General features: G+C 45.4%; 1 protein-coding gene across 1 annotated transcript in view; it reads left to right on the forward strand.

The window, feature by feature from the left end:
* Positions 1-6,862: 6,862 nt before the first annotated feature.
* The window catches only part of LOC120021171 (FRAS1-related extracellular matrix protein 2-like), a 128,603-nt gene continuing 108,540 nt past the window's right edge, over positions 6,863-26,925 (forward strand). The window contains exons 1-2 of the mRNA XM_038964809.1: positions 6,863-8,314; positions 17,901-21,423. Of these exons, the coding sequence (XP_038820737.1) occupies positions 6,863-8,314; positions 17,901-21,423 (4,975 nt within the window). The remainder of the gene's footprint in view (positions 8,315-17,900; positions 21,424-26,925) is intronic.

Raw genomic sequence — 26,925 nt, forward strand, 5'->3', positions numbered from 1 at the left:
ACCCCATACCACCTGCGCAAACGTAAATATCCGTTGTCTAGTCAGTAATTTGGCAAAATGGGACAGCTGGCTTACACAGAGATCTCGTCCCAGACCGCAACTCTTCCTGTCTCTGTCTATATGCATAACATTTTTTTATTTTACGTTGGCAAGTCAGTTAAGAACAAATTCTTATTTACAAAGACAGCCTACCGGAGATCAGTAGGTTAACTACCTTGTTCAACGGCAGACCTAATTTTTTTTTTTGTCAGTTTGGGGATTTGATCCAACAACCTTCTGGTTACTGGCTCAGCGGTCTAACCACTAGGCTACCTGCCGCCACTGCAGTTCACCTGGTACATGTGCAGGTGCTGGCCACCATTCTGCCGCCGGTAAATCTGTAGGACATCAAAAACCAATCCTGGCTCTCGCTGAAACATTAGCCTCACCACGTACCTGTTGTCTGTATCATCCAGCTCCCTGATGAGGAATTCCTGAATGAACAGATGCGCACACATAGCCTATTATCAGTAAGGCAGAATGGAAAATTTCTCTCCACATCCCACACATCCTGCATCCCAAGGTATTTCTCATATGTATGGTCAAGGTCCACGATTCATTCAAAGCCAATTCAAACACTACTCACTAATGCTTCTATTAAAAGGATCGGACCCTTTTTCAAAATTTTAGCCTAAAATGACATACCCAAATCTAACTGCCTGTAGCTCAGGACCTGACGCAAGGATATGCATATTCTTGATACCATTTGAAAGGAAACACTTTGAAGTTTGTGGAGATTATAACACTTTAGATCTGGTAAAAGATAATACAAAGAAAAAAACATGCATTTTTTTTGTTTCTTTTTTTTTGTACCATCATCTTTGAAATGCAAGCGAAAGGCCACAATGTAATATTCCAGCCCAGGTGCATTTTGGCCACTAGATGGGAGCAGTGTATGTGAAAAGTTTTAGACTGATCCAATGAACCATTACATTTCTGTTCAAAATGTTGTATCAAGACTGCCCAAATGTGCCTGATTGGTTTATTAATTGCTTTTCAATTTCATAACAGTGCACTCTCTGAATGTAGTATGTGTGGAGAAATACACTTGAATGAAGCACGTGTGGAGAAATTCCATAAACCAAAATGTATTCAGGTACCAATTGTGTTCATACATGTTCATACATGAACTATTCAAGAACATAAAAAAAAAAAAAAGTTACATCTATAGATATTTTCAACATAATACAAAACTGTGTGGCAGCCTTTCTATCAAGTCGAAGAGCAGAAATCCTCTCCTCATCTTAATTTCTGTCTCCTTATAGACCTGCCTCTGCCTGTCCACCATCTGCCCCTACCCTTGCCTCCCCGTCCTCTGCCCCTGGCTCTCCCTCTACCGCTGCCTCTGCCTGTCCACCCTCTGCGCCGACAGAAATGGCAGCTCTGCTTCTAGCTCCTAAGCAACTTTGCAGTATTTCGTTTTTGTGTGTGTTATTTCATACATTATTAGTCCAAAAGTTTTTTTGTGATACTACATACAGCTGGAAATATCTTCTGGATATCAGAGTGGCGGTAATTCACCAGCATTATGACTTGGATCCTTTGTTCGTACCCCCAGCTGCAATTGAACTTATCCCAGAGGCTGCTCTAAGATGCCGCCGCCGGCGAAGAGGTATTCTGGGTGGACTTCTAGTCAGAGTCAGGAGGCGTGCACACAATCCACCACTTTCAAGTCTATTTCTCGCTAATGTTCAGCCTCTGGAAAATAAAGTAGATGAGCTCAGGGCGAGGATCTCCTTCCCGAGAGACATCAGGGACTGTAACATACTCTGTTTCACGGAATCATGTCTCTCTCTGGATATACTGTCCCGGTCCATACAGCCAGCTGGGTTCTCAGTACATCGCGCAGACAGGAATAAAGAACTCTCCGGGAAGAAGAAAGGCGGGGGTGTATGTTTCATGATTAACTACTCATGGTGTGATTGTGACAACATACAGGAACTCAAGTCCTATTGTTCTCCCGACCTAGAATACCTCACAATCAAATGCCGGTCCAGGGTCCAGTTGCAAAGGGAGGTGTTCAGTCCCAGGATCCTAAGCTTTGGTGATGAGCTTGGAGGGAACAATGGTGTTGAACACTGAGAATGGTTAAATGGGCATTATTTAGAGACCCCCTCAAAGTTTGACTTGTCATTCAGGGGAGCTAACGTGTCATTCAGGGGAGAGCTGCCGTGTCATTCAGGGGAGAGCTGACGTCTAATTCAGGGGAGCTGAGCCCCCCCTGGCTCCCCCGTAATTCACATCCTGCCTGGCCCTGACGTTACTCAACTCACTCAAGTGACCCCTCCTAGGGACGGCATGGAGGAGCACTAGATGGCCTGTGACCCCTGTAATAGGGTCAGAGGAAGAGAATCCCAGTGGATAGAGAGGGGAGCCGGCCAGGCAGAAACAGCAAGGGCGGTTAATTTAAGTGCCTTTCCGTTCACCTTCACACCCCTGGGCTAGACTACACTCAATCATAGGACCTACTGAAGAGATGAGTCTTCAATAAAGACTTAAAGGTCGAGACCGAGTCTGCGTCTCTCACATGGGTAGGCAGACCATTCCATAAAAATGTAGCTCTATAGGTAGAAAGCCCTGCCTCCAGCTGTTTGGCAGGACCTAATCGGAGAGATAGGTGGGAATCAAGACCATGTAATTCTTTGTAGGTTAGCAGTAAATCCTAAAAAAATAAATCCTCATCCCTAGCCTTAACAGGAAGCCAGTGTAGAGAGGCTAGCACTGGAGTAACATGATCACATGTTTGGGGTTCTAGTCAATATTCTATAGAGGTTGAGGGTTTGGTGGGAAATAGACAGAGAGCTTATCAGAGACAGAGACAGGGAAAAATGTATCCTGGTCTCTCATTCTGTATTTCTCTGAGAGGCTTCATCCCTCCTTTGTTCTTCCTCTGCTCTCTCTCTACCTCTTTCTCTCTCTCTTTCTCTCTTTCTCTCTCTCTCTCTCTCTCTCTCTCTCTCTCTCTCTCTCTCTCTCTCTCTCTCTCTACCTCTACCTCTACCTCTGTCGTCTCTCTTTCTTTCTTCTTCTCTCTCTGTCTTCTCTCTCTCCCTCTCTCTTTCTTTCTCTTTCTTTCTTTCTTTCTCTCTTTCTTTCTTTCTCTCTCTCTACCTCTGTCTTCTCTCTCTCTCTCTACCTCTGTCTTCTCTCTCTCTCTCTCTCTTTCCTTCTCTCTCTTTCTGTCTTCTCTCTCTCTCTGTCCTTTTCCCAGTTGCACTGCCTTCCTATCACTGAAGGTCAAACATGTTTTCGTCATACTACACTCCTTTGGACAGAGAAATCATCATGTATGATTTATTTTAACAGGGAGCCATGTTAAGGGAGCATCTTACAATTAAACTACAAAATGACACATTGAAAATACACCAGAAAATAAAATATTAATACAAAGAGAATAAAGCATTTAAAATATAACATGAAGAAAAAAAAAAAAAATCATTTTCCAGCAAAGAGGTTTTCAATCAACATGCTGAATGTTATGCAAATAAAAACACACACAAGTGTACTATGGCGTGTGAAAGCTATGAAAACCAATTACAGGAGAAGTCAGTGCTGCTGTCGTGTCCCCTGAAAATAACAGGGTCAGAACTGGACGTCTTTCTAATCAGACAGACGTGACTTTGGAGCCTGACCACTGTACTGAACGTCCTCTGTCTGTCCGGCTGTCTGTCCGTCAAGAATCTCAGCGTAAGACTTTATGAGGCAGCTTCCCAGACACAAAAATATAACTTCATGGAAAATCTCAGTAATATAACATACACTGAGTGTACAAAACATTAAGAACACCTGCTCTTTCCATGACACAGACTGACCAGGTGAATCCAGGTGAAAGCTATGATCCCTTATTGATGTTACTTGTTAAATCCACTTCAATCAGTGTAAATGAAGGGGAGGAGACAGGTTAAAGAAGGATTTTTAAGCATTGAGACAATTGAGACATGGATTGTGTATGTGTGCCATTCAAAGGGTTTATGGGTAAGACACAAGATTTAAGTGCCTTTAAACGGGGTATGGTAGTAAGTGCCAGGCTCACAGTTTTGTGTCAAGAACTCCACTGTTGCTGAGTTTTTCACGCTCAACAGTTTCCCGTGTGTCTCAAGAATGGTCCTCCAACAAAAGGACATCCAACCAACTTGACACAAATCTGGGAAGCATTGGAGTCTACATGGGCCAGCATCCCTGTGGAACGCTTTCGACACCTTGTCGAAACCCACTATCTACCAACTGTGTAACAGAGGACCACAGATTAAAGTGGTTTATAGTCCAGGAGTGGATTTAATGTCTGGGAAAACCGGCCCTCAATCTCAATTATTAACATTACCTTTATTTTACCTGGAAGATTCTGAAAGATTTCGTCTTCTTTACATTGACACAGTCACAACCAGTCTCATCGGTCACATCCCTGCTGGTTTACACAACACTAGAGGGAGCTCCATACCACCTCTTAATCCATACTTCATTCAATGAAACTAACTACACCAGAATAATAGGAGATGAAAAGTGTAGCCAAAGAGGAAAGGCCTAGGTCTACCTACCGTATATTCCTTGGGTGAAGAAGATACACCAGGTTTCCTTTTACCCACTGGTACAAAATTAATCGACTGGATTTCATGGAATTGACCCGAAACTAGTCTAGGTCTACACATTATCCGCATAAATGGACTGTCAGAACCAGCCTACTTAGTATTTCGTATTTCTATTAGGATCCCCAATTAGCTGCTGCCAAGGCAACGGCTACTCTTCCTTGGGTCCAAACAGGAAACAACCAACAACAAATAAAATAAATAATATTCACAATACAATACATAATACCATACAAATGCAATGCATTTAACCATACATAATACAATATATAATACATTACATAATACAATATATAAGCCCATACACAATACAATATATAATACCATACACATAATACCATACACAATACAATATATAATACAATACATAATACAATACATAATACCATACACAATACAATATCTAATACAATACATAATAGTATACAAACTACACCACATAATACAATGCATAATACAATATATAATACAATACATAACAATAATACCATACTTAATACAATATATAACACAATACATAATATTATACATAATACAATATATAATACAATACATAACACAATACAGAACACAAACATTAATACAATACATAACACAATACATAATACAATACATAATACAATACTAATTGAACTACATAATAAATACATATTACATTACATAATACAATATATAGCAATACATAATACAATACATAATAAAATACATATTACATTACATAATACTATACATAATATAATATAATACATAATACAATACATAATACAATACATATTACATTACATAATACAATATATACCACAATACATAATACAATACGTAATACAATATAAAATACAATACGTAATACAATACATAATACAATGCATAATACAATATAAAATACAATACATAATACAATACATATTACAATACATAATACAATACATATTACATTACATTATACAATATATACTACAATACAAAATACTATACATAATTCAACACATAACATTACATAATACAATACAGAATACAATACTAAATACAGTGGGGAGAACAAGTATTTGATACACTGCCGATTTTGCAGGTTTTCCTACTTAATTTTTTATCATAGGTACACTTCAACTGTGAGAGACGGAATCTAAAACAAAAATCCAGAAAATCACATTGTATGATTTTTAAGTAATTAATTTGCATTTTATTGCATGACATAAGTATTTGATCACCTACCAACCAGTAAGAATTCCGGCTCTCACAGACCTGTTAGTTTTTCTTTAAGAAGCCCTCCTGTTCTCCACTCATTACCTGTATTAACTGCACCTGTTTGAACTCGTTACCTGTATAAAAGACACCTGTCCACACACTCAATCAAACAGACTCCAACCTCTCCACAATGGCCAAGACCAGAGAGCTGTGTAAGGACATCAGGGGTTAAATTGTAGACCTGCAAAAGGCTGGGATGGGCTACAGGACAATAGGCAAGCAGCTTGGTGAGAAGGCAACAACTGTTGGCGCAATTATTAGAAAATGGAAGAAGTTCAAGATGACGGTCAATCACCCTTTGTCTGGGGCTCCATGCAAGATCTCACCTCGTGGGGCATCAATGATCATGAGGAAGGTGAGGGATCAGCCCAGAACTACACGGCAGGACCTGGTCAATGACCTGAAGAGAGCTGGGACCACAGTCTCAAAGAAAACCATTAGTAACACACTACGCCGTCATGGATTAAAACCTCTGTCTATTCACAGGGTCTTTTCTATCCAGGCTTCTTGGGAAGTCCCTACCCCATTGAAGTTGAAATTGAAAATGGTTAAGGTAAGGGTTAAGGTTAGGTTGAGGGTTAGGTAAGGGTTATGATTACTGTTAAATTTAGGGTAAGAGTAGGGGTTAAGGTTTTTTTAGGTTTTAGGGTATGGACGTCCCAAGGATCCCTGATAGCAATAACCATATTCACAGTCTCCCTCGCGCATTCCTTCCTCACAATCATCCAATAGCCTGTGGAGGTGGGCGGGAGCTCTCTCACACTGGTCCCCAAGTGCCTGAAGTTAAAACTGTGCGCGCAAATGTCTCATTGAGAATGCCGCTCTGTCACGTTGATGCATGTATGGATTTTCACTCCGTCTCTCATTCATTTTTCTGTCTCCCCTTCTGTAACGGATTTTAACTATAGAATAGGATAACAACAACAGACCGGACACTTCTCCAAAACATACCGTTTAAAAGCGTTTGTGTTTGATTATATCCACTGACTCCCACTATGCTACTATTTTATATATTTATCCTCCTTGCCGCGTCGCTTTCAGGTAGCGGCGTGGCACAGCTCCCAGATAGCTACGGATTATCATTCCCGTTGAGGTCAGAACTGTCTGAGGATGCGATACTGGTTGCAAATAACGGAATACGCGTGCCTTTCGGGAGATCCGTTTTCATTGATCCTGTCAATGATTTGGTGATTCAAACGCAACCGGGGGACCGGTGCAGCATCACCGTTCTGGATAACCAGCCGCTTTCCCAGAGACCCGGACACCTGTCTCCCAAAAAGTTTCCGTGTGATTTCGGTCCCAACGACGTCACCTACTCCCATTTCGGCTCGAGGAGCCTGGCTAAGGACAGAGTGAGGCTACAGCTCAGGTATGATACTCAAACCGAAACCGTTATCATCCCATTCATGACGGAGGTAGAGGTGGTTTTTACGCAACTGGAGGTTCTCACCAAAAACATGCCCCTGACCGTTGTTAAACTGAACGGCGTTAGTAATGCCATTGATAAAAAGATTTTGGAATTCACTTATGACAGAAACTCTAAAAAATGCAAGGTGAATTCTTTAGCGAGTGGTAGCGCTCTCCCCAAGTACGGAAGACTTGTAGATGATGGCCTCACTAAAATTATGGACTGTGACGAATTCATCCAATCTGACATCCGTTACGAGCACACGTTTGTTCACAAATCCCCCAACAGAGACTATGTGCCCATGGTTGTTGAACTATGTGATAAAGAGGGAAACATAATAAAAGAGGAGTATTTCCAACTGATGATCCATATCAAGGAGGGAGAGGTGAACACTCCTCCTAAACCCAGCTTCATGGCAATGCTGATGATGGAGGTGAGTCAGTTTGTGATGACAGCTCTGACCACTGACATGCTGGCTGCGGAGGACCTTGAGTCGAACCCTGATGAACTTATCTTCAACATCACCTCCCCCCTCTCTTATGAGGATGGTTATATAGTTAGCACGGATGACAGGAACCTACCCATCACCTCGTTTTACCAGAGAGACCTACGGGACCTGAAAATAGCTTACAAGCCCCCGTCCCTGGACTCAGACACGGAGAGGATCTTTCAGATAGAGTTTGAGGTGGTGGATCCGGACGTGGCAGTCTCGGACCCCTTTGCGTTCATGATTGTGGTGAAGCCAATTAACTCTCTGGCGCCGGTCGTGACGCGAAACACGGGTCAGCTGCTTTACGAAGGTCAGTCCCGCCCCCTTTTCTCTACCCACAACCTGGAGATCAGTGACGAGGACGACCTGGACGGTGTTACGGTAACCGTCGTCGACGGGCTCCGCCACGGCGACCTCACAGTCCTGGGGTCGCGCAGGAAGTACTTCACGGCTGCCGACCTGAATACGGGTGTGGTCATCTACCAACACGACGGCAGCGACACGTACAGTGACAACATCATCTTTAGAATGACAGATGGCAAGAACCAGGTATTTATCTTATTTATGAAAATGTTTAATTGTATCAAATAATTCAGCATTCATTGCTATTGATACCATGTAATGTTACCTTATTGAAAAAGAACAGAAAAGCCTGCATAAGCTCCCAATTACTGTCTTTCATGAACAACTCAGTGGCCTTGTGGTTAGAGTGTCCTCCTTCAGATTGGAAGGTTTGGGGTTGCAGTTTTATGGAAATAGAGTTAAGAAAATATTTTTATTTTTTATTTTTTTATAATAAATAATAATTTAAAAAAAAGTAACAATAAAATATCAATAGCGAGGCTACAGTTGAAGTCGGAAGTTGACATACACTTAGGTTGGAGTCATTAAAACTCATTTTTCAACCACTCCACTAATTTCTTGTTAACAAACTATAGTTTTGGCAAGTGTCACGTTCGTTCTCCTCCTCGTCTGAGGAGGTGCATGGATCGGACCAATACGCAGAGTGATATGAATACATCTTCTTTTATTAGAGACGAAGACGAAACAATATACAAACTAATACAAAAAACAATAAACCACGAACGTGAAGCTACAAACGAAAGTGCACACACAGCTACTAACGTTAGACATAGACAATTACCCACAATCACCTAAAGCCTATGGCTGCCTTAAATATGGCTCCCAATCAGAGACAACAATAAACAGCTGTCTCTGATTGAGAACCAAACCAGGCAACCATAGACTTTCCTAAACCTCTCTACTGAACACAACCCCATACACTATACACAACCCCCTAAACAATACACACACCCTAAACTAGACAAAACACACAAACATCCCATGTCACACCCTGACCTAACTAAACTAATAAAGAAAATCAATATAACAGAGGCCAGGGTGTGACAGTACCCCCCCCCCCAAAGGTGCGGACTCCGGGCGCAAAACCTGACACAGAAGGGGAGGGTCCGGGTGGGCCTTCCTATGGCGGCGGCTCGGGTGCGGGACGTGGACCCCCCTCCACCATAGTCACTACCCGCTCTGGCGGATCCTGGCTGGCTGACGGCTCTGGCGGATCCTGGCTGGCTGACGGCTCTGGCGGATCCTGGCTGGCTGACGACTCTGGCTGCTCATGGCTGGCTGGCGACTCTGGCTGCTCATGGCTGGCTGGCGACTCTGGCTGCTCATGGCTGGCTGGCGACTCTGGCTGCTCATGGCTGGCTGGCGACTCTGGCTGCTCATGGCTGGCTGGCGACTCTGGCTGCTCATGGCTGGCTGGCGACTCTGGCTGCTCATGGCTGGCTGGCGACTCTGGCTGCTCATGGCTGGCTGGCGACTCTGGCTGCTCATGGCTGGCTGGCGACTCTGGCTGCTCATGGCTGGCTTGCGACTCTGGCAGCTCATGGCTGGCTGGCGGCTCTGGCAGATCCTGGCTGGCTGGCGGCTCTGGCAGATCCTGGCTGACTGGCGGCTCTGGCAGATCCTGGCTGACTGGCGGCTCTGGCAGATCCTGGCTGACTGGCGGCTCTGGCAGATCCTGGCTGACTGGCGGCTCTGGCAGATCCTGGCTGGTTGGCGGCTCTGGAAGATCCTGGCTGGTTGGCGGCTCTGGAAGATCCTGGCTGGTTGGCGGCTCTGGCAGATCCTGGCTGATTGGCGGCTCTGGCAGATCCTGGCTGACTGGCGGCTCTGGAAGATCCTGGCTGGTTGGCGGCTCTGGAAGATCCTGGCTGGTTGGCGGCTCTGGCAGATCCTGGCTGGTTGGCGGCTCTGGCAGATCCTGGCTGACTGGCGGCTCTGGCAGAACCTGGCTGACTGGCGGCTCTGGCAGAACCTGGCTGACTGGCGGCTCTGGCAGAACCTGGCTGACTGGCGGCTCTGGCAGATCCTGGCTGACTGGCGGCTCTAGCGGCTCCTGACTGACGAACGGCTCTGACGGCTCGGGACAGACGGGCGGCTCTAATGGCTCGGGACAGACGGATGGCTCAGATGGCGCTGGGCAGACGGATGGCTCAGATGGCGCTGGGCAGACGGATGGCTCAGATGGCGCTGGGCAGACGGATGGCTCAGATGACGCTGGGCAGACGGATGGCTCAGATGGCGCTGGGCAGACGGATGGCTCAGATGGCGCTGGGCAGACGGATGGCTCAGATGGCGCTGGGCAGACGGATGGCTCAGATGGCGCTGGGCAGACGGATGGCTCAGATGGCGCTGGGCAGACGGATGGCTCAGATGGCGCTGGGCAGGCGGATGGCTCAGATGGCGCTGGGCAGACGGATGGCTCAGATGGCACTGGGCAGGCAGGCAGCTCAGACGGCGCTGGGCAGACGAGCAGTGCAGGCGGCGTTGGGCAGACGGCCGACTCTGATCTGCTGAGGCGCACAGTAGGCCTGGTGCGTGGTGCCGGAACTGGTGGTACTGGGCTGGGGCGGGGAGGTGGCGCCGGAAATACCGGACCTTGCAGGCGTACTGGCTCCCTTGAGCACTGAGCCTGCCCAACCTTACCTGGTTGTATGCTCCCCGTAGCCCGACCAGTGCGGGGAGGTGGAATAACCCGCACTGGGCTGTGTAGGCGAACCGGGGACACCATGCGTAAAGCTGGTGCCATGTATGCCGGCCCGAGGAGACGCTCTGGAGACCAGACGCGTTGAGCCGGCTTCATGGCACCTGGCTCAATGCCCAATCTAGCCCTGCCAGTGCGGGGAGGTGGAATAACCCGCACCGGGCTATGCACACGTACAGGAGACACTGTGCGCTCTACCGCATAACACGGTGTCTGCCCGTACTTTCGCGCTCCACGGTAAGCTCGAGGAGTTGGCGCAGGTCTCCTACCTGACTTCGCCACACTCCCTTGTAGCCTCCCCCCAATAATTTTTTGGGGCTGACTCACAGGCTTCCTACCGCGTCGTCGTGCTGCCTCCATTCGCCGGTATCCCTCCTCGCACTGTTCCAGAGAATCCCAGGCGGGCTCCGGCATTCGCCCTGGGTCGATCGCCCACCTGTCGATCTCCTCCCACGTAGTATAGTCCAGATCCTGCTCCCATTGCCATAAATCCTGTGTATGTTCCTGCTGCCGCTTGACACGCTGCTTGGTCCCGTTCTGGTGGGTAATTCTGTCACGTTCGTTCTCCTCCTCGTCTGAGGAGGTGCATGGATCGGACCAATACGCAGAGTGATATGAATACATCTTCTTTTATTAGAGACGAAGACGAAACGAAACAATATACAAACTAATACAAAAAACAATAAACCACGAACGTGAAGCTACAAACGAAAGTGCACACACAGCTACTAACGTTAGACATAGACAATTACCCACAATCACCTAAAGCCTATGGCTGCCTTAAATATGGCTCCCAATCACAGACAACAATAAACAGCTATCTCTGATTGAGAACCAAACCAGGCAACCATAGACTTTCCTAAACCTCTCTACTGAACACAACCCCATACACTATACAAAACCCCCTAAACAATACACACACCCTAAACTAGACAAAACACACAAACATCCCATGTCACACCCTGACCTAACTAAACTAATAAAGAAAATCAATATAACAGAGGCCAGGGTGTGACAGCAAGTCGGTTAGGACATCAACTTTGTGCCTGACACAAAACATTTTTCCAACAGTTGTTTATAGACAGATGATGATTAGACTTCCAAATGGACAATTACCCCAAGCATACTTCCAAAGTTGTGGCAAAATGGCTTAAGGACAACAAAGTCAAGGTATTGGAGTGGCCATCACAAAGCCCTAACCTCATCCTATAGACCATTTGTGGGCAGAACTGAAAAAGTGTGTGCGAGCAAGGAGGCCTACAAACCTGACTCAGTTACACCAGCTCTGTCAGGAAGAATTGGCCAGAATTCACCCAACTTGTGGAAGGCTACCTGACACGTTTGACCCAAGTTAAACAATTTAAAGGCAATTCTACCAAATACTAATTGAGTGTATGTAAACTTCTGACCCACTGGGAATGTGATGAAAGAAATAAAAGCTGAAATAAATAACTCTATCTAATATTATTCTGACATTTCACATTGTAAAAATAAAGTGGTGATCCTAACTGACTTTGTTGTCCTTAAGCCATTTTGCCACAACTTTGGAAGTATGCTTGGGGTCATTGTCCATTTGGAAGACCCATTTGTGACCAAGATTTCACTTCCTGACTGATGTCTTGAGATGTTGCTTCATTATATCCACTTAATTTTCCTGCCTCATGATGCCTATTTTGATCTATTTTGTGAAGTGCACCAGTCCCTCCTGCAGCAAAGCACCCCCACAACATAATGCTGCCACACCCGTGCTTCACGGTTGGGATGGTGTTCTTCGGCTTGCAAGCATACCCCTTTTTCATCCAAACATAACGATGGTCATTATGGCCAAACAGTTCTATTTTTGAAAGGACATTTCTCCAAAAATTACAATTCTTTGTCCCCATGTGCAACTGCAAACCCTGGTCTGGCTTTTTTATGGCGGTTTGTAGCAGTGGCTTCTTCCTTGCTGAGCGGCCTTTCAGGTTATGTAGATGTAGGACTCGTTTTACTGTGCATATAGATACTTTTGTACACGTTTCCTCCAGCATCTTCACAAGGTCCTTTGCTGTTGTTCTGGGATTGATTTGCACTTTTCTCACCAAGTATGTTCATCTCTAGGAGACAGAACGAGTCTCCTTCCTGAGTGGTATGACGGCTGCGTGGTCCCATGGTGTTTATACTTGCGTACTATTGTTGGTACAGATGAATTTGGTACCTTCAGGCATTTGGAAGTTGCTCCCAAGGATGAACTAGACTTGTGGAGGTCCACCATTTTTTTCTGAGGTCTTGGCTGATTTATTTTGATTTTCCCATGATGTCAAGCAAATAGGCACTGAGTTTGAAGGTAGGCCTTGTAATACATCCACAGGTACACCTCCAATTGACTCAAATTATGTCAATTAGCCTATCAGAAGCTTCTAAAGCCGTGACATCATTTTCTGGAATTTTCAAAACTGTTTAAAGGCACAGTCAATTTAGTGTATGTAAACTTCTGACCCACTGGAATTGTGGTACAGTGAGTTAAAAGTGAAATAATCTGTCTGTAAACAATTGTTGGCAAAATTACTTGTGTCATTCACAAAGTAGATGTCCTAACCGACTTGTCAAAACTATAGTTTGTTAACAATTAATGGTTGAAGTGATTGAAAAACAAGTTTTAATGACTCCAACCTAAGTGGATGTAAACTTCCGACTTCAACTGTAGGTCCTGGAAGACAGGAAGCTTGGCCCCAGTGATGTACTGGGCTGTACACACTACCCTCTGTAGGGCCTTATGCTCAGTTCAAGAGCAGTTGCCATACCAGGCGGTGATGCAACCGGTCAGGATCCTCTCGATGGTGCAGCTGTATACGTTTTTGAGGATCTGGGGACCCATGACAAATCTTTTCAGTCTCCCGAGGTTGAAAAAGGCAATGTCGTGCCCTCTTCACAACTTTCTTGGTGTGTTTGGACCATGATAGTTTGTTGGTGATGTGGACACCAAGGAACTTGAAACTCTTGACCTGCTTCACTTCAGCCCCGTTGATGAGAATAGGGGCTTGTTCGGCCCTCCTTTTCCTGTAGTCATCACCTTTGTCTTGCTCATGTCGAAGGGGGAGATTGTTGTCCTGGCACCACACTGCCAGGTTTCTGACCTCCTCCCTATAGTCTGTCTCATCGTTGTCGGTGATCAGGCCTACCACCGCCGTGTTGTCAACAAACTTAATGATGCTGTTGAAGTCGTGCTTGGCCATGCAGTTGTGGGTGATCAGGGAGTACAGGATGGGATTAAGCATGCACCCCTGAGAGGGCCCCGTGTTGAGGATCAGCATGGCAGATGTGTTGTTGCCTACCCATTTCACCTGGGTGCGGCCCGTCAGGAAGTCCAGGATCCAGTTGCAGAGGAAGGTGTTTAGTCCCAGGGTACTTAGGCTAGTGATGAGCTTTGAGGGTAGTATGGTGTTAAATGCTGAGCTGTAGTCAATGAACTTCATTCTGACATAGGTGTTCCCTTTGTCCAGGTGGGAAAGGTCAGTGTGGAGTGCCATTAGGTTTGCATTATCTGTGGATCTGTTGGGGCGGTATGCAAATTGGAGTGAGTCTAGGGTTTCTGTGATGATGATGATGTTGATGTGAGACATGACCAGCCTTTCAGAGCACTTCGTGGCTACCGACGTAGGTGCTACTGGGCGGTAGTCATTTAGGCAGGTTACCTATGCTTTCTTGGGCACAGGGACTATGGTGGTATGCTTCAAACATGAAGATAGTACAGACGGTCAGGGAGAGGTTGAAAATGTCAGTGAAGACACTTGCCAGTTGGTCAGCGCATGCTCTGAGTACACGTCCTGGTAATCCGTCTGGCCCTGCAACCTTGTGAATGTTGACCTGTTAACCTCTCTTGGGTAGGGTATTTTGAATTTTGGATGAATGAGGTGCAAACTGCCTGTTAGTCAGAAACTAGGATATGCATATGCGTGGTAGTATTGGATAGAAAACACTCTAAAGTTTACAAAACTGTTAAAATAATGTCTGTGAGTATAACACAACTGATATGGCAGGCGAAAACCTGAGGAAAATCCATCCAGGAAGTGGGATATTTTTGATGTGGGTACTTTTCTATTGATGGTTATGACCCAGATTGCAGTTCCTATGGCTTCCACTAGATGTCAACAGTCTTTAGACATTGTTTCAGGCTTGTATTCGGAAAAATGAGGAAGAATGAGACCATTTTCTATGTGGACTCTAGAATGAACCAGAGCTATTTTGCGCGCTTGACCGATTGCGCGCCGTTCATTGTTTTTCCTTTCTAGTGAAAACGCTATTGTCCGGTTGAAACATTATTGATTATTTAGACAATAGACAACCTGAGGATTAATTATAAACATCGTTTGACATGTTTCGACGAACTTTACTGGTACTATTAGGATGTATTCGTCTGCATGTCATGACCGCCTTTGAGCCAGTGAATTACTGAACAAAACGTGACAACAAAACTGAGTTTTTGGGATATAAAGAGGGACTTTATCGAACAAAACGAACATTTATTGTGTAACAGGGACTCTTGTGACTGCAACCATATGAAGATCATCAAAGGTAAGTGATTCATTTTATCGCTATTTCTGACTTTTGTAATTCCTTTACTTGGCTGTAAAATGTTTGTATGCTTTTGTAAGAGGGGTGCTGTCCTCAGATAATCGTATGGTATGCTTTCGTCGTAAAGCCTATTTTTGAAATCTGACACAGCGGCTGGATTAACTTCTAGTTCCTCCCAAACCCGGATCCGGGAGCACCCCCATCAGTAAAAAAGCTGACTAGCATAGCCTAGCATAGCGTCACAAGTAAATACTAGCATCTAAATATCATTAAATCACAAGTCCAAGACACCAGATGAAAGATACACATCTTGTGAATCCAGCCATCATTTCTGATTTTGAACATGTTTTACAGGGAAGACACAATATGTAAATCTATTAGCTAACCACGTTAGCAAAAGACACCACTTTTTTTACTCCACCATTTTTTTCCTGCATAGGTAGCTATCACAAATTCGACCAAATAAAGATATAAATAGCCACTAACCAAGAAACAACTCCATCAGATGACAGTCTGATAACATATTTATTGTATAGCATATGTTTTGTGAGAAAAATGTGCATATTTCAGGTATAAATCATAGTTTACCATTGCAGCCACCATCACAACTCTCACCAAAGCGACTAGAATAACTACAGAGAGCAACGTGAATTACCTAAATACTCATCATAAAACATTTCTGAAAAATACACAGCGTACAGCAAATGAAAGACAAAGATCTTGTGAATCCAGCCAATATTTCAGATTTTTTAAGTGTTTTACAGCGAAAACACAATATAGCATTATATTTGCTTACTACAATAGCCAACCACACAACAGCATTGATTCAAGCCAAAAATAGCGATAACGTATAAACCAGCAAAATATATAAATTTTTTCACTAACCTTCTCAAACTTCTTTCGTTGACAGTCCTATAACATCATATTACACAATACATATAGAGTTTGTTCGAAAATGTGCATATTTAGCGGCACAAATCGTGGTTATACAATGAGAAAAGTATCCAAGCTGCAAAGAAAATGTCGGGAGAAATCTTGGGAGAGGCACCTATTCTAATCGATAACTAATCATAAACTTGACTAAAAAATACAGGTTGGACAGCAAATGAAAGATACATTAGTTCTTAATGCAATCGCTGTGTTAGATTTTTAAAATTAACGTTACTACAACATACAACGTGCGTTAAAGCGAGACCACGACTAGATTCATAGCAGAATAATAGTTCTACATTTTTCAACAGAACAACGAATTAACATCATATATAGTTCTTACTTTTTGATGAACTCCCATCAGAATCTTGGGCAAGGTGTCCTTAGTCCAAAAGAATCGCTGCTCGGTTGTAGATTGTCGCCTTCAACGTTGGAATAAGCTGTAAACATTAGCCATGTGGCAAGACGTGTCCGACTCACTAAAACGCAGGACAAATGAATATCCGAAAACCGCAATATACCGATATAAACTGATATAACTCGGTTTAATATAACAACATTATGATGTCTCTAACACCTATAACGAATAAAAACACAGCCGGATATATCTAAGGCCTATAACCGGAGCGTTCTACAGCCACAGCCAGAGGTCCTTCCTGCGTCAGAGCGAAGTGAACAAAGACCGGACCCTACGTTCCCAGGCTATTTATAACCTCTCAGTTCTGCCTAGCAACTCCATTTCAATTCTCACTATTCGCTGACACCCAGGGGAAGACGTATGCAGTGCATCTCAACCAATAGAAGACAGGCAAATTAATAAACTGACCTGGGAACAGCTTGCAGAATTCAGCATTCTCACATCCTCATAGGAAAATTCCTCCAGCTCCAGTTCTGTTTCACTCACAGATATAATTCAAACGGTTTTAGAAACTAGAGAGTGTTTTCTATCCAATAGTAATAATAATATGCATATTGTACGAGCAAGAATTGAGTACGAGGCAGTTTAATTTGGGAACGAAATTATTACAAAGTGCAAATAGCACCCCCTATTGACAAAAGGTTAACAAGAAGTTAATCTTTAAACCGATGTATAACACTTGTAATTTTATGATTTTTTATTTGACTATTAAAAGGTCTTGCTCAGGAAAGCGTAACCACACAGTCGTCCGGAACAGCTGGTGCTCTCATGGATGCTTCAGTGATGCTTTTCTCAAAGCGAGCATAAAAGACATTTAGCCCATTTGGAAGGCTTGCGTCCCAATGCTTCTCTGCTTGGCACTGTGATAGACTAGCGTCCTGTCAAGGGGTTGTACATGTACATTAATCTTCCTCACGCTACAGAAACAGGAGGTACTCTCCTGCCCTGTCGGCCATTCTGGCTTGAACAAGGCTTTACCACCTTGATGACAACACCAATTTGTGTTATTTTCATTCATACCCTATCAGTCCAGCACCTACGTTTTTAAGTATGTTATGGTGTCGCTGTTGTTAGTAATAAGATGGGGATCCAGTGTATTGTGTATTTCTATAGACCTTATTGAAATAAACTCTCTCTCTCTCTCTCTCTCTCTCTCTCTCTCTCTCTCTCAGGTGGAGTTCCTGTTTCCCTTGACGATTGTTCCCATGGACGACGAGCCTCCCATCATCAACGTCAACACTGGTCTTGTGCTCTTCAAGAACCAGATTATGGCCATCTCTCCTCTGATGCTCAGCGCCGCTGACATCGACTCAGAAGATTCCACGATCAAATTCATGATCGAGCCGCCATTCTCGACCATCGGGGGGTTGCTGCTGAGGCAGTCCGACGCCCCAGAGGACCCCGAGTCGTGGAAGTTCAACGCTGAGGATGAGGTGTATGAGAAGGAGGTGACAGAGTGGCTTCAGAAAGACATCACAGATGGGAAGGTGTTCTATAAACACACCGGACCACATAACACTGACACAGTCATAGACCAGTTTGTGTTCAAAGTCCATGATGACAATGACCCGCCTAACGAATCGGGCGAGAGCACGTTCATCATCAGGGTTCTACCCATCGACGACGTTCCCCCTGAGCTTTTTCCTGGTACTACGCTCCAAATGACTGTTCAGGAGTACCAGCTGACTCATTTCGGTAAGAACATGCTTCTGTACACCGATCTAGACTCTGAAGACCGCGACCTGAAATATACAGTGATCCAGCCGCCAACAGACAAGAACAGCCCGGTGGTGTTCGGGTCCATTGTTCTGACCGAGAGCCCCGACACTGAGGTCAACGAGTTCACGCAGGCTCAGGTCAATCACCACAAGATATCCTACAGTCCTCCCGATCAGGAGCTGGGCATCACGGCTCATGTCCTCCAGTTCCGGTTCTCTGTCGAAGATACGGCCGGGAATAGCATCGAGGGGGCTTTCAGGATTTTCCTCCAGCCAGTTGACAACAAACCACCACAGATCACTAACACTGGCTTTTCTGTGTTTGAGCAAGGCGTGCATGTGATATCCAGTGCTGAGTTGGACACATCAGACCCAGACACAGACAGTAAACAGATATCGTTTACCCTCAGCCAGCCTCCGCAGCACGGCCAAGTCCAGCATGCCTTCTCAGACCTACCCAAAGGGGGAGCTTTCTACCTCGAGGACATCTCGGACAGGAAGATCACATACGTCCAAAACGGCGACGAGACGGTGAGCGACGTGTTCCAACTCGACGTCAGCGATGGAATCCACGTCATCACGGTTAAAGTCAGAGTCGTCGTGAAGCCCGTTGACGACGAGACGCCGACTGTCAGTTTACCGGCCGGGACGGTCTGTTCACACATGGACGTCCTAGAGAATGGAGCTATGGAGATCACGACGAGTGTCCGCCAGGGGTGGGACGAGGACACCGACGACCTCCAGCTGACCTTCATCATCGAGAACGCGCCCGTGTTTGGTGTCATCCTGGTTGCCGGGGCGCATGCCGTGAAGTTCACCCAAGCCGACATCATCAACGGTTTAGTGGTGTACGCCCACACCGGCGGAGAGATTGGGCTAACGTCCATCAAGGACAGCTTCAACCTCACCCTAACTGACATGTCAGATGATTGGTCAGTGGGCAGAAACAAGGTCAACGGTGTCCACGTTCGCGTCACAATCATCCCCGTTGACAACCAGGCCCCTGAGGTAACCGTGGGTGACCAGTTCATCGTTGTCGAAGGAGAGAAGTATGCCATCGGAGCACAGTATTTAAAGGCCGAAGACAAAGACACAACCAGTGACGATATTCTCTGCACCATCATCGTCCAGCCCACGTCTGGTTATGTGGAGAACGTCTCCCCAGCTCCTGGATCAGAGAGTTCACGTTCAGGGACAGCAGTCAGCGCCTTCTACATTAGAGACATCAGAGAAGGACATGTATATTATGTTCAGAGTATCCACAAGGGGTTAGAACCCGTAGAGGACAGGTTCACATTTAGATGCTCCGACGGTATCAACTTCTCAAAAAGGCATTTCTTCCCTATTGTGATTATTCCGGCTAATGATGAAAAGCCAGAGATTTACTTGAGGGAGATAGTTGTGATAGAGGGGATGAATATAGTCATAGACACTCATCTCCTGAACGGAGCAGACACTGATATCCCAGCAGAGGAGCTGACTTTCATCATCTCCAAACTGCCCAAACACGGCTTCATCCTCAACCAGTTAGCCACAGGCTCGGTCCCAGTCATAAACTTCACCTTAGAGCAGATCAGGGAAGCTTCCAGTTTCATCTACGTACATGACGACTCTGAGACCACCGAGGACAGCTTCGACGTCATTCTAACAGACGGGAAATATTCGGTAGAGAGAACCGCCATGGTTATGATCATCGCCCTCGACGACGAGACACCGAGAATGCTGGTTAATGTCGGTCTGGAGGTGGAAGTAGGTGAGGCGAAAGAGATCAACAACAAGGTCCTCAAAGCCACCGATCTAGACTCGGACGATGGAGCGTTGACCTATGTGATCCGCTTCGGTCCTGTTCAGGGTGTTCTTCAGAGGAAAACCGCATCTGGTTCTCTGGAGAACATCATGTTAGGCATGAATTTCACACAGAGGGATGTGGACAAAAGGTTGATCATTTACACACACATGGGTCAGGAAGGCATCTGTGACCTGGTCAAGTTCGACGTCACCGACGGCATGAACCCTCTGATCGATCGTTACTTCTACATCACCATCAGGAGCATCGACATGGTCTTCCCAGACGTGGTCAGCAAGGGAGTCTCTCTGAAGGAAGGCGGTAGAGTGACATTGACCACAGATCTTCTCAGTACTAGCGATCTCAACAGTCCAGATGAACGTTTGGTGTTCACCATCACCAGAGCTCCAGTTAGAGGACACCTGGAGTGTACTGATACACCAGGGATCCCCATCGTGTCATTCACCCAACTCCAGCTGGCTGGCAGTAAAGTCTACTACATCCATACCTCGGACGACAAAGTCAAGATGGACAGTTTCGAGTTTGAGGTAACCGACGGTTACAACCCGGTGTTCCGTACGTTCCGAGTCGCTATCGTGGAAGTGGATAACAAAAAAACAGTTTTAACGTTTCACGGACTTGTGGTCACCGAGGGGCAGAGTAAACTCCTCACGCCATTCGAGCTGACCGCAGAGGACCAGGACACAGCTGACCTGTTGTTGAAGTTCACCGTCACCCAACCACCGGTGCACGGCAAACTCCTCTATAACCACACCTCACCGGTCACCATCTTCACCAAGCAAGACCTCAGCGAGAACCTCATCAGCTACAAACACGATGGCACCGAGACCTCCGAAGACTCCTTCTCATTTACTATGACCGACGGGACGCACACTGACTTCTTCGTGTTCCCCGACACGGTGTTCGAGACACGGCGCCCACAGACGATTAAGATCACGGTGGTGGCAATAGATAACGATGTCCCCCAGCTGGTGGTGAATAAGGGTGCCCCGACACTGAGGATCCTGTCCACGGGGCACCTGGGGTTCCCCGTGACGTCCAAGGTTCTACGGGCGTTAGACAGGGACAGCGTTCCGGCTTCCTTAGTGTTCCACATCACCACGGAACCCAAGCATGGTTACCTCATCAACCTGGGCAAAGGGAACGACTCCATCGACACCTTCAGTCAAGGTAAGACACCAGCCAATCGGTATTATTGATTATTGATTTTTTGATCGATTGATTGCTTTGGGTATATGATTTCTTTTCACTTAGTTATGTTGATTGATTGATTCATTCATCCATTGATTGATAGATTCATTGATATATGGATTCATTGATTGATTGACAGATAAAGTAATTGATTGATAGATTCATTGATATATAGATTGATTGATTGATAGATTGATAGATTGATTTATTGATTGATTCATTGATTATTTGATTGGTAGATTATTTGATTGATTGATAGATTCATTAACTGATTAATGGATTCATTGATATATAGATAGATTGATTGATTGATTGATTGATTGATTTATTGATTGATTTATTGATTATTTGATTGGTAGATTATTTGTTTGATTGATAGATTCATTAACTGATTGATGGATTCATTGATATATAGATTCATTGATTGATTGACAGATTCATTGATTGTTTAATTCTTTGAATGATTGATATATTCATTGATAGATTAATTGATTGATTGATATATTCATTGATAGATTAATTGATTGATATATTCATTGATTGATTGATTGATTGATTGATTGATTTCATTTATTTCATGATTTTCTAAAACGGTTGTTTATTTACTTTGAGGTATTGTTCAAATCTATAAAGCATGTTAAAATCTATATTTAAAATGTACAACCGGTATTGTTGGTAAGTCTTTGTCTTGGAAAGTCAGAATCTGAAACGACAATGGAACAATCACAGCTAAGCATTCACACATGTATTTATACATTGCCTCTGTTCATAATTACTAGATAATGACTTAATCACCCAATGCATTACAAAGATTTTATTTAGATCGGGATAATTATTAATCTAACTGGCAAGTATTGGCTGGGAAATTGAAATGTAAATCTATGGGGTAGGGAGGTATTAGCTGCAATTTAGATGTTAATTACAGCCTTGCTCTTCAGAGTGTGATTAACAGGTGAAAATAGAGGCTGCGGTTGTATGTTAGCATAGCAGACCTGGGTTCATATACAATTCAAAATCGCATAGACTTAATCTGGGCTTGATTGAGCTTGTCCTAAAAACTGCGAACCCTGGTCTCCGCTCATGTGGCAATCCAGGATAGACAAAAGCAAATTCACAAGTTATTTAAAATATTACAAATATTATTCGACCTCAGGTCTGCATGGTGATAGGACACTGTAGTCCAGTGGCTACCAATCTGTTTTGAACTGTGGCAGACCTTGACAGGTATTTTTTTTTTCAGCAGCAGCACACCCAAAATGTCCCTATTAATTTATTTAGTGGTAATGAACTCCATCTCATTTGATCCACATAGATTATTTATCAATTTTCTTTTACACTTTTTTTTTTAATAGGTTCCAAATGTCCAAATCATCTGAAAGTATCTAAAAATAATTGTGAAGCAAAAAAAAAATCACTTAAAAATTTTTGGAACATGATGCGTGACAAATGCTTATATCGGTCCCATGAATTGAATGAGATTTGATTCCATAATGACACAACAGTAAATACTACAGTAACCCTTACAATTTTTTTGCAATTTTAAAACTACAGACTTCACCAAAAACACTACAGTGAATACTATAGTATTTAAACATAGTATACTATAATCTTTTTTTCATGTTGGCCGCACTAGTGCTCCCATGTCAAAATTGCATGTACATTCCACAGTACAGGTTTATAAGTGAGTGTTCCAAAAAATTATCAAGACTAGGAAAAGTTTTGTGGCACGCCTGAGAGTTCCAAAAGGCACCCTTGAGAGTTCCTCAAGGCACACCCCTAAAAGTTCCAAAAGGCACCCCTGAGAGTTCCAAAAGGCACACCCCTGAGAGTTCCAAAAGGCACACCCCTGAGAGTTCCAAAAGGCACACCCCTGAGAGTTCCAAAAGGCACACCCCTGAGAGTTCCTCAAGGCACACCCCTGAGAGTTCCTCAAGGCACACCCCTGAGAGTTCCAAAAGGCACACCCCTGAGATTTCCAAAAGGCACACCCCTGAGATTTCCAAAAGGCACACCCCTGAGATTTCCAAAAGGCACACCCCTGAGAGTTCCAAAAGGCACACCCCTGAGAGTTCCAAAAGGCACACCCCTGAGAGTTCCAAAAGGCACACCCCTGAGAGTTCCAAAAGGCACACCCCTGAGAGTTCCAAAAGGCACACCCCTGAGAGTTCCAAAAGGCACACCCCTGAGAGTTCCAAAAGGCACACCCCTGAGAGTTCCAAAAGGCACACCCCTGAGAGTTCCAAAAGGCACACCCCTGAGAGTTCCAAAAGGCACACCCCTGAGATTTCCAAAAGGCACACACTTGAGAGTTCCAAAAGGCACACCTGAGAGTTCTTCAAGGTACACCAGTTTGGGGAGATGTTTCATTCTGGGCTGCATCCCAAATGGCAGTTCAGTACGGTGGCTTGTTCAATGAGACGAGTAAAGTAAAGGATCATAGGTGTCACGCCCTGACCATAGAGAGCCCTCGGGGTTCTCTATGGTGTAATAGGGCGTGACTAGGGTTTTTTCTAGTTATTATAGTTCTATGTTGGTGTACGTGTATAGTTCCCAATTGGAGGCAGCTGATAATCGTTGCCTCTAATTGGGGATCATACTTAGTGTGTTCCTTTTCCCACCTGCGATGTGGGATATTGTTTTTTTTGTATGTGTGCTTCGGTGCGCTACGTATTTCACATCGTTATATCTTTGTTGTTTTGAGAAGTTTCACTATTATTAAAATGTGGAACTCTACTCACGCTGCGCCTTGGTCCAATTATTTATATGACGATCGTGACAGAATATCCCACCATTACAGGAACAAGCAGCGTGCCCAGGAGGTGAAGGAGAGTTGGACATGGGAAGAAATACTAGGTGGATGCGAGACTATTCCTTGGCGGGTGTCGCCGAGGAGTAAAGGAGGACAGCGACGACGCCGGGGTCCGCAGCCACAAACAGCACAAGGGCAACCCCAAGATTTCTTTGGTGGGGGCACAAGGAGCGGTCGGCCGAGCCGAGGAAAGAGCCAGAAACCTTCTGGGAGTCGATGGAGCAGTTGGAGGAGGGATATCGGAGAGAGATGTTGGTTAGGTGTATTCTGCAGCGCAGGCGTCCTGAGGAGCGTGTCATCAGTCCGGTGCAACCTGTGCCGGCTCCACGCACCAGGCCTCCAGTGCGCCATCCCAGCCCGGTACATCCTGTGCCAGCTCCCCGCACTCGCCCTGAGGAGTGTGTCATCAGTCCGGTGCAACCTGTGCCGGCTCCACGCACCAGGCCTCCAGTGCGCCATCCCAGCCCGGTACATCCTGTGCCAGCTCCCCGCACTCGCCCTGAGGAGCGTGTCATCAGTCCGGTGCAACCTGTGCCGGCTCCACGCACCAGGCCTCCAGTGCGCCATCCCAGCCCGGTACATCCTGTGCCAGCTCCCCGCACTCGCCCTGAGGAGCGTGTCATCAGTCCGGTGCAACCTGTGCCGGCTCCACGCACCAGGCCTCCAGTGCGCCTTCCCAGCCCGGTACATCCTGTGCCGGCTCCCAGCACTCGTCCTCCAGTGACGGTCCACGGTCCGGAGACTCCAGTGTCGGTCTACAGCCCGGAACCTCCAGCGACGGTTCACAGTCCAGAACTTCCAGCGACGGTTCACAGTCCAGACCTTCCAGCGACGGTTCACAGTTCAGAGCCTCCAGTGACGGTCCACTATCCGGGTCTGAGCGGGTGCTATGTCCCACACCGGAGCCGCCACCGACGCTAGTTGCCCACCCTAACCCTCCCCATCTAGTTTCAGGTTTTGCAGTCGGAGTCCGCACCTTTGGGTGGGGGGTACTGTCACGCCCTGACCATAGAGAGCCCTTGGGTTTCTCTATGGTGTAATAGGTCAGAGCGTGACTAGGGGGGTTTCTAGTTATTATAGTTCTATGTTGGTGTGTGTGTATGGTTCCCAATTGGAGGCAGCTGATAATCGTTGCCTCTAATTGGGGATCATACTTAGTGTGTTCCTTTTCCCACCTGCGATGTGGGATATTGTTTTGTATGTGTGCTTCGGTGCGCTACGTATTTCACATCGTTATATCTTTGTTGTTTTGAGAAGTTTCACTATTATTAAAATGTGGAACACTACTCGCCTTGGTCCAATTATTTATATGACGATAGTGACAGTAGGTGTAGGTGTGTCTGCGTGTGTGTGTGTGTGTGCATGATTGTGTGTGTATGAGAGACGGCAATCAATCGAATAATATAAGATAATTCTCTATAAAACTCTTTGGAAGTGTAGTGATCTGTGTCTAACGTGACATACTGAGTGTGTTGTAAACACATTGTAGAGACAAGTCTCGGATTCAAACCCAGTCATACTAGGAGGCGAGGAGAGAGGCACCGAGGTGTGGAGGGTTGTGCTAGATGGTATACGGCTATGAGAAAAATATTGCATGTTCATGTCGCGCCAGGAAGATTTTTTTTAACCTATTTTTCCTAACCTGCTACGTTAATTATCCTAACCTGCTGCAAACTTTCTCCTAACATGCTACGAAAGTAAATTCTGTCCATAGCTGCATACCATCTAGTCAAAATCGCTGTGGAGGGAAGCCAAGACTCGAAACAGAGGCAGGCAGACAGATGGAAGCAGAGGCTTTTCTTTCTGGAAGACAGAAAATTCTTCTGACAGCAACCAGAGTGTCACTGTGTCTGGGAAAGGGAGATAGGGGAGAAGGGGGAGAGAGAGGGATATACAGAGAGAGAGAGAGAGGGGGAGAGAGAGGGATATACAGAGAGAGAGAGAGAGGGGGAGAGAGAGAGTGAAAAAAGAGGCGAGGAGGGGAGAGAGGGAAAGAGAGGGGGGGAGAGGGAGGGATATACAGAGAGAGAGAGAGAGGGGGAGAGGGAGGGATATACAGAGAGAGAGAGAGGGGGAGAGAGAGAGTGAAAAAAGAGGCGAGGAGGGGAGAGAGGGAAAGAGAGGGGGGGCAGGGAGAGAGAAATGGAAGGACAAAAGGAAAGATGCAAGGAGAGAGAGGGGGAGAGAGACAAAGAGAGAGATGGAAGAAGAGAAATAGATATGGGAGGAGAGAGAGACTCAGCAAACATTCTCATTAGAGGATGCAGCGAGGCGAAAGAGACACTCTTGTCTTTATTTACCCCTCCTACTACCCTGGGCTGGTCCCACGATGCACCTTGCTAAATATTTCATGACCTTAGTGCCCTACGGTTCAGAATGTTGACTTCTAGTTCTGCCAGGTCTCTGTGCCTTGTACCTTCCATTAGGGGCTCATCTCAATACTTCTAATTCTGCCAGGTCTTTCTGCCTTCTGCCTTACATTAGTATACTTTTAGATCTGCTTATCTTGCATTACAGCAGGGTCTCAATAGTATAAACTAACCCCCTCTCCTCGTCTCCTTTTAGACATGCTATATCATGCATTACGGCAGGGTCTCAATAGTGTAAACTAACCCCCTATCCTCGTCTCCTTTTAGACATGCTATATCATGCATTACGGCAGGGTCTCAATA

This window comes from Salvelinus namaycush, chromosome 26 (assembly GCF_016432855.1).
Source record: "Salvelinus namaycush isolate Seneca chromosome 26, SaNama_1.0, whole genome shotgun sequence".
NCBI lineage: Eukaryota > Metazoa > Chordata > Actinopteri > Salmoniformes > Salmonidae > Salvelinus > Salvelinus namaycush.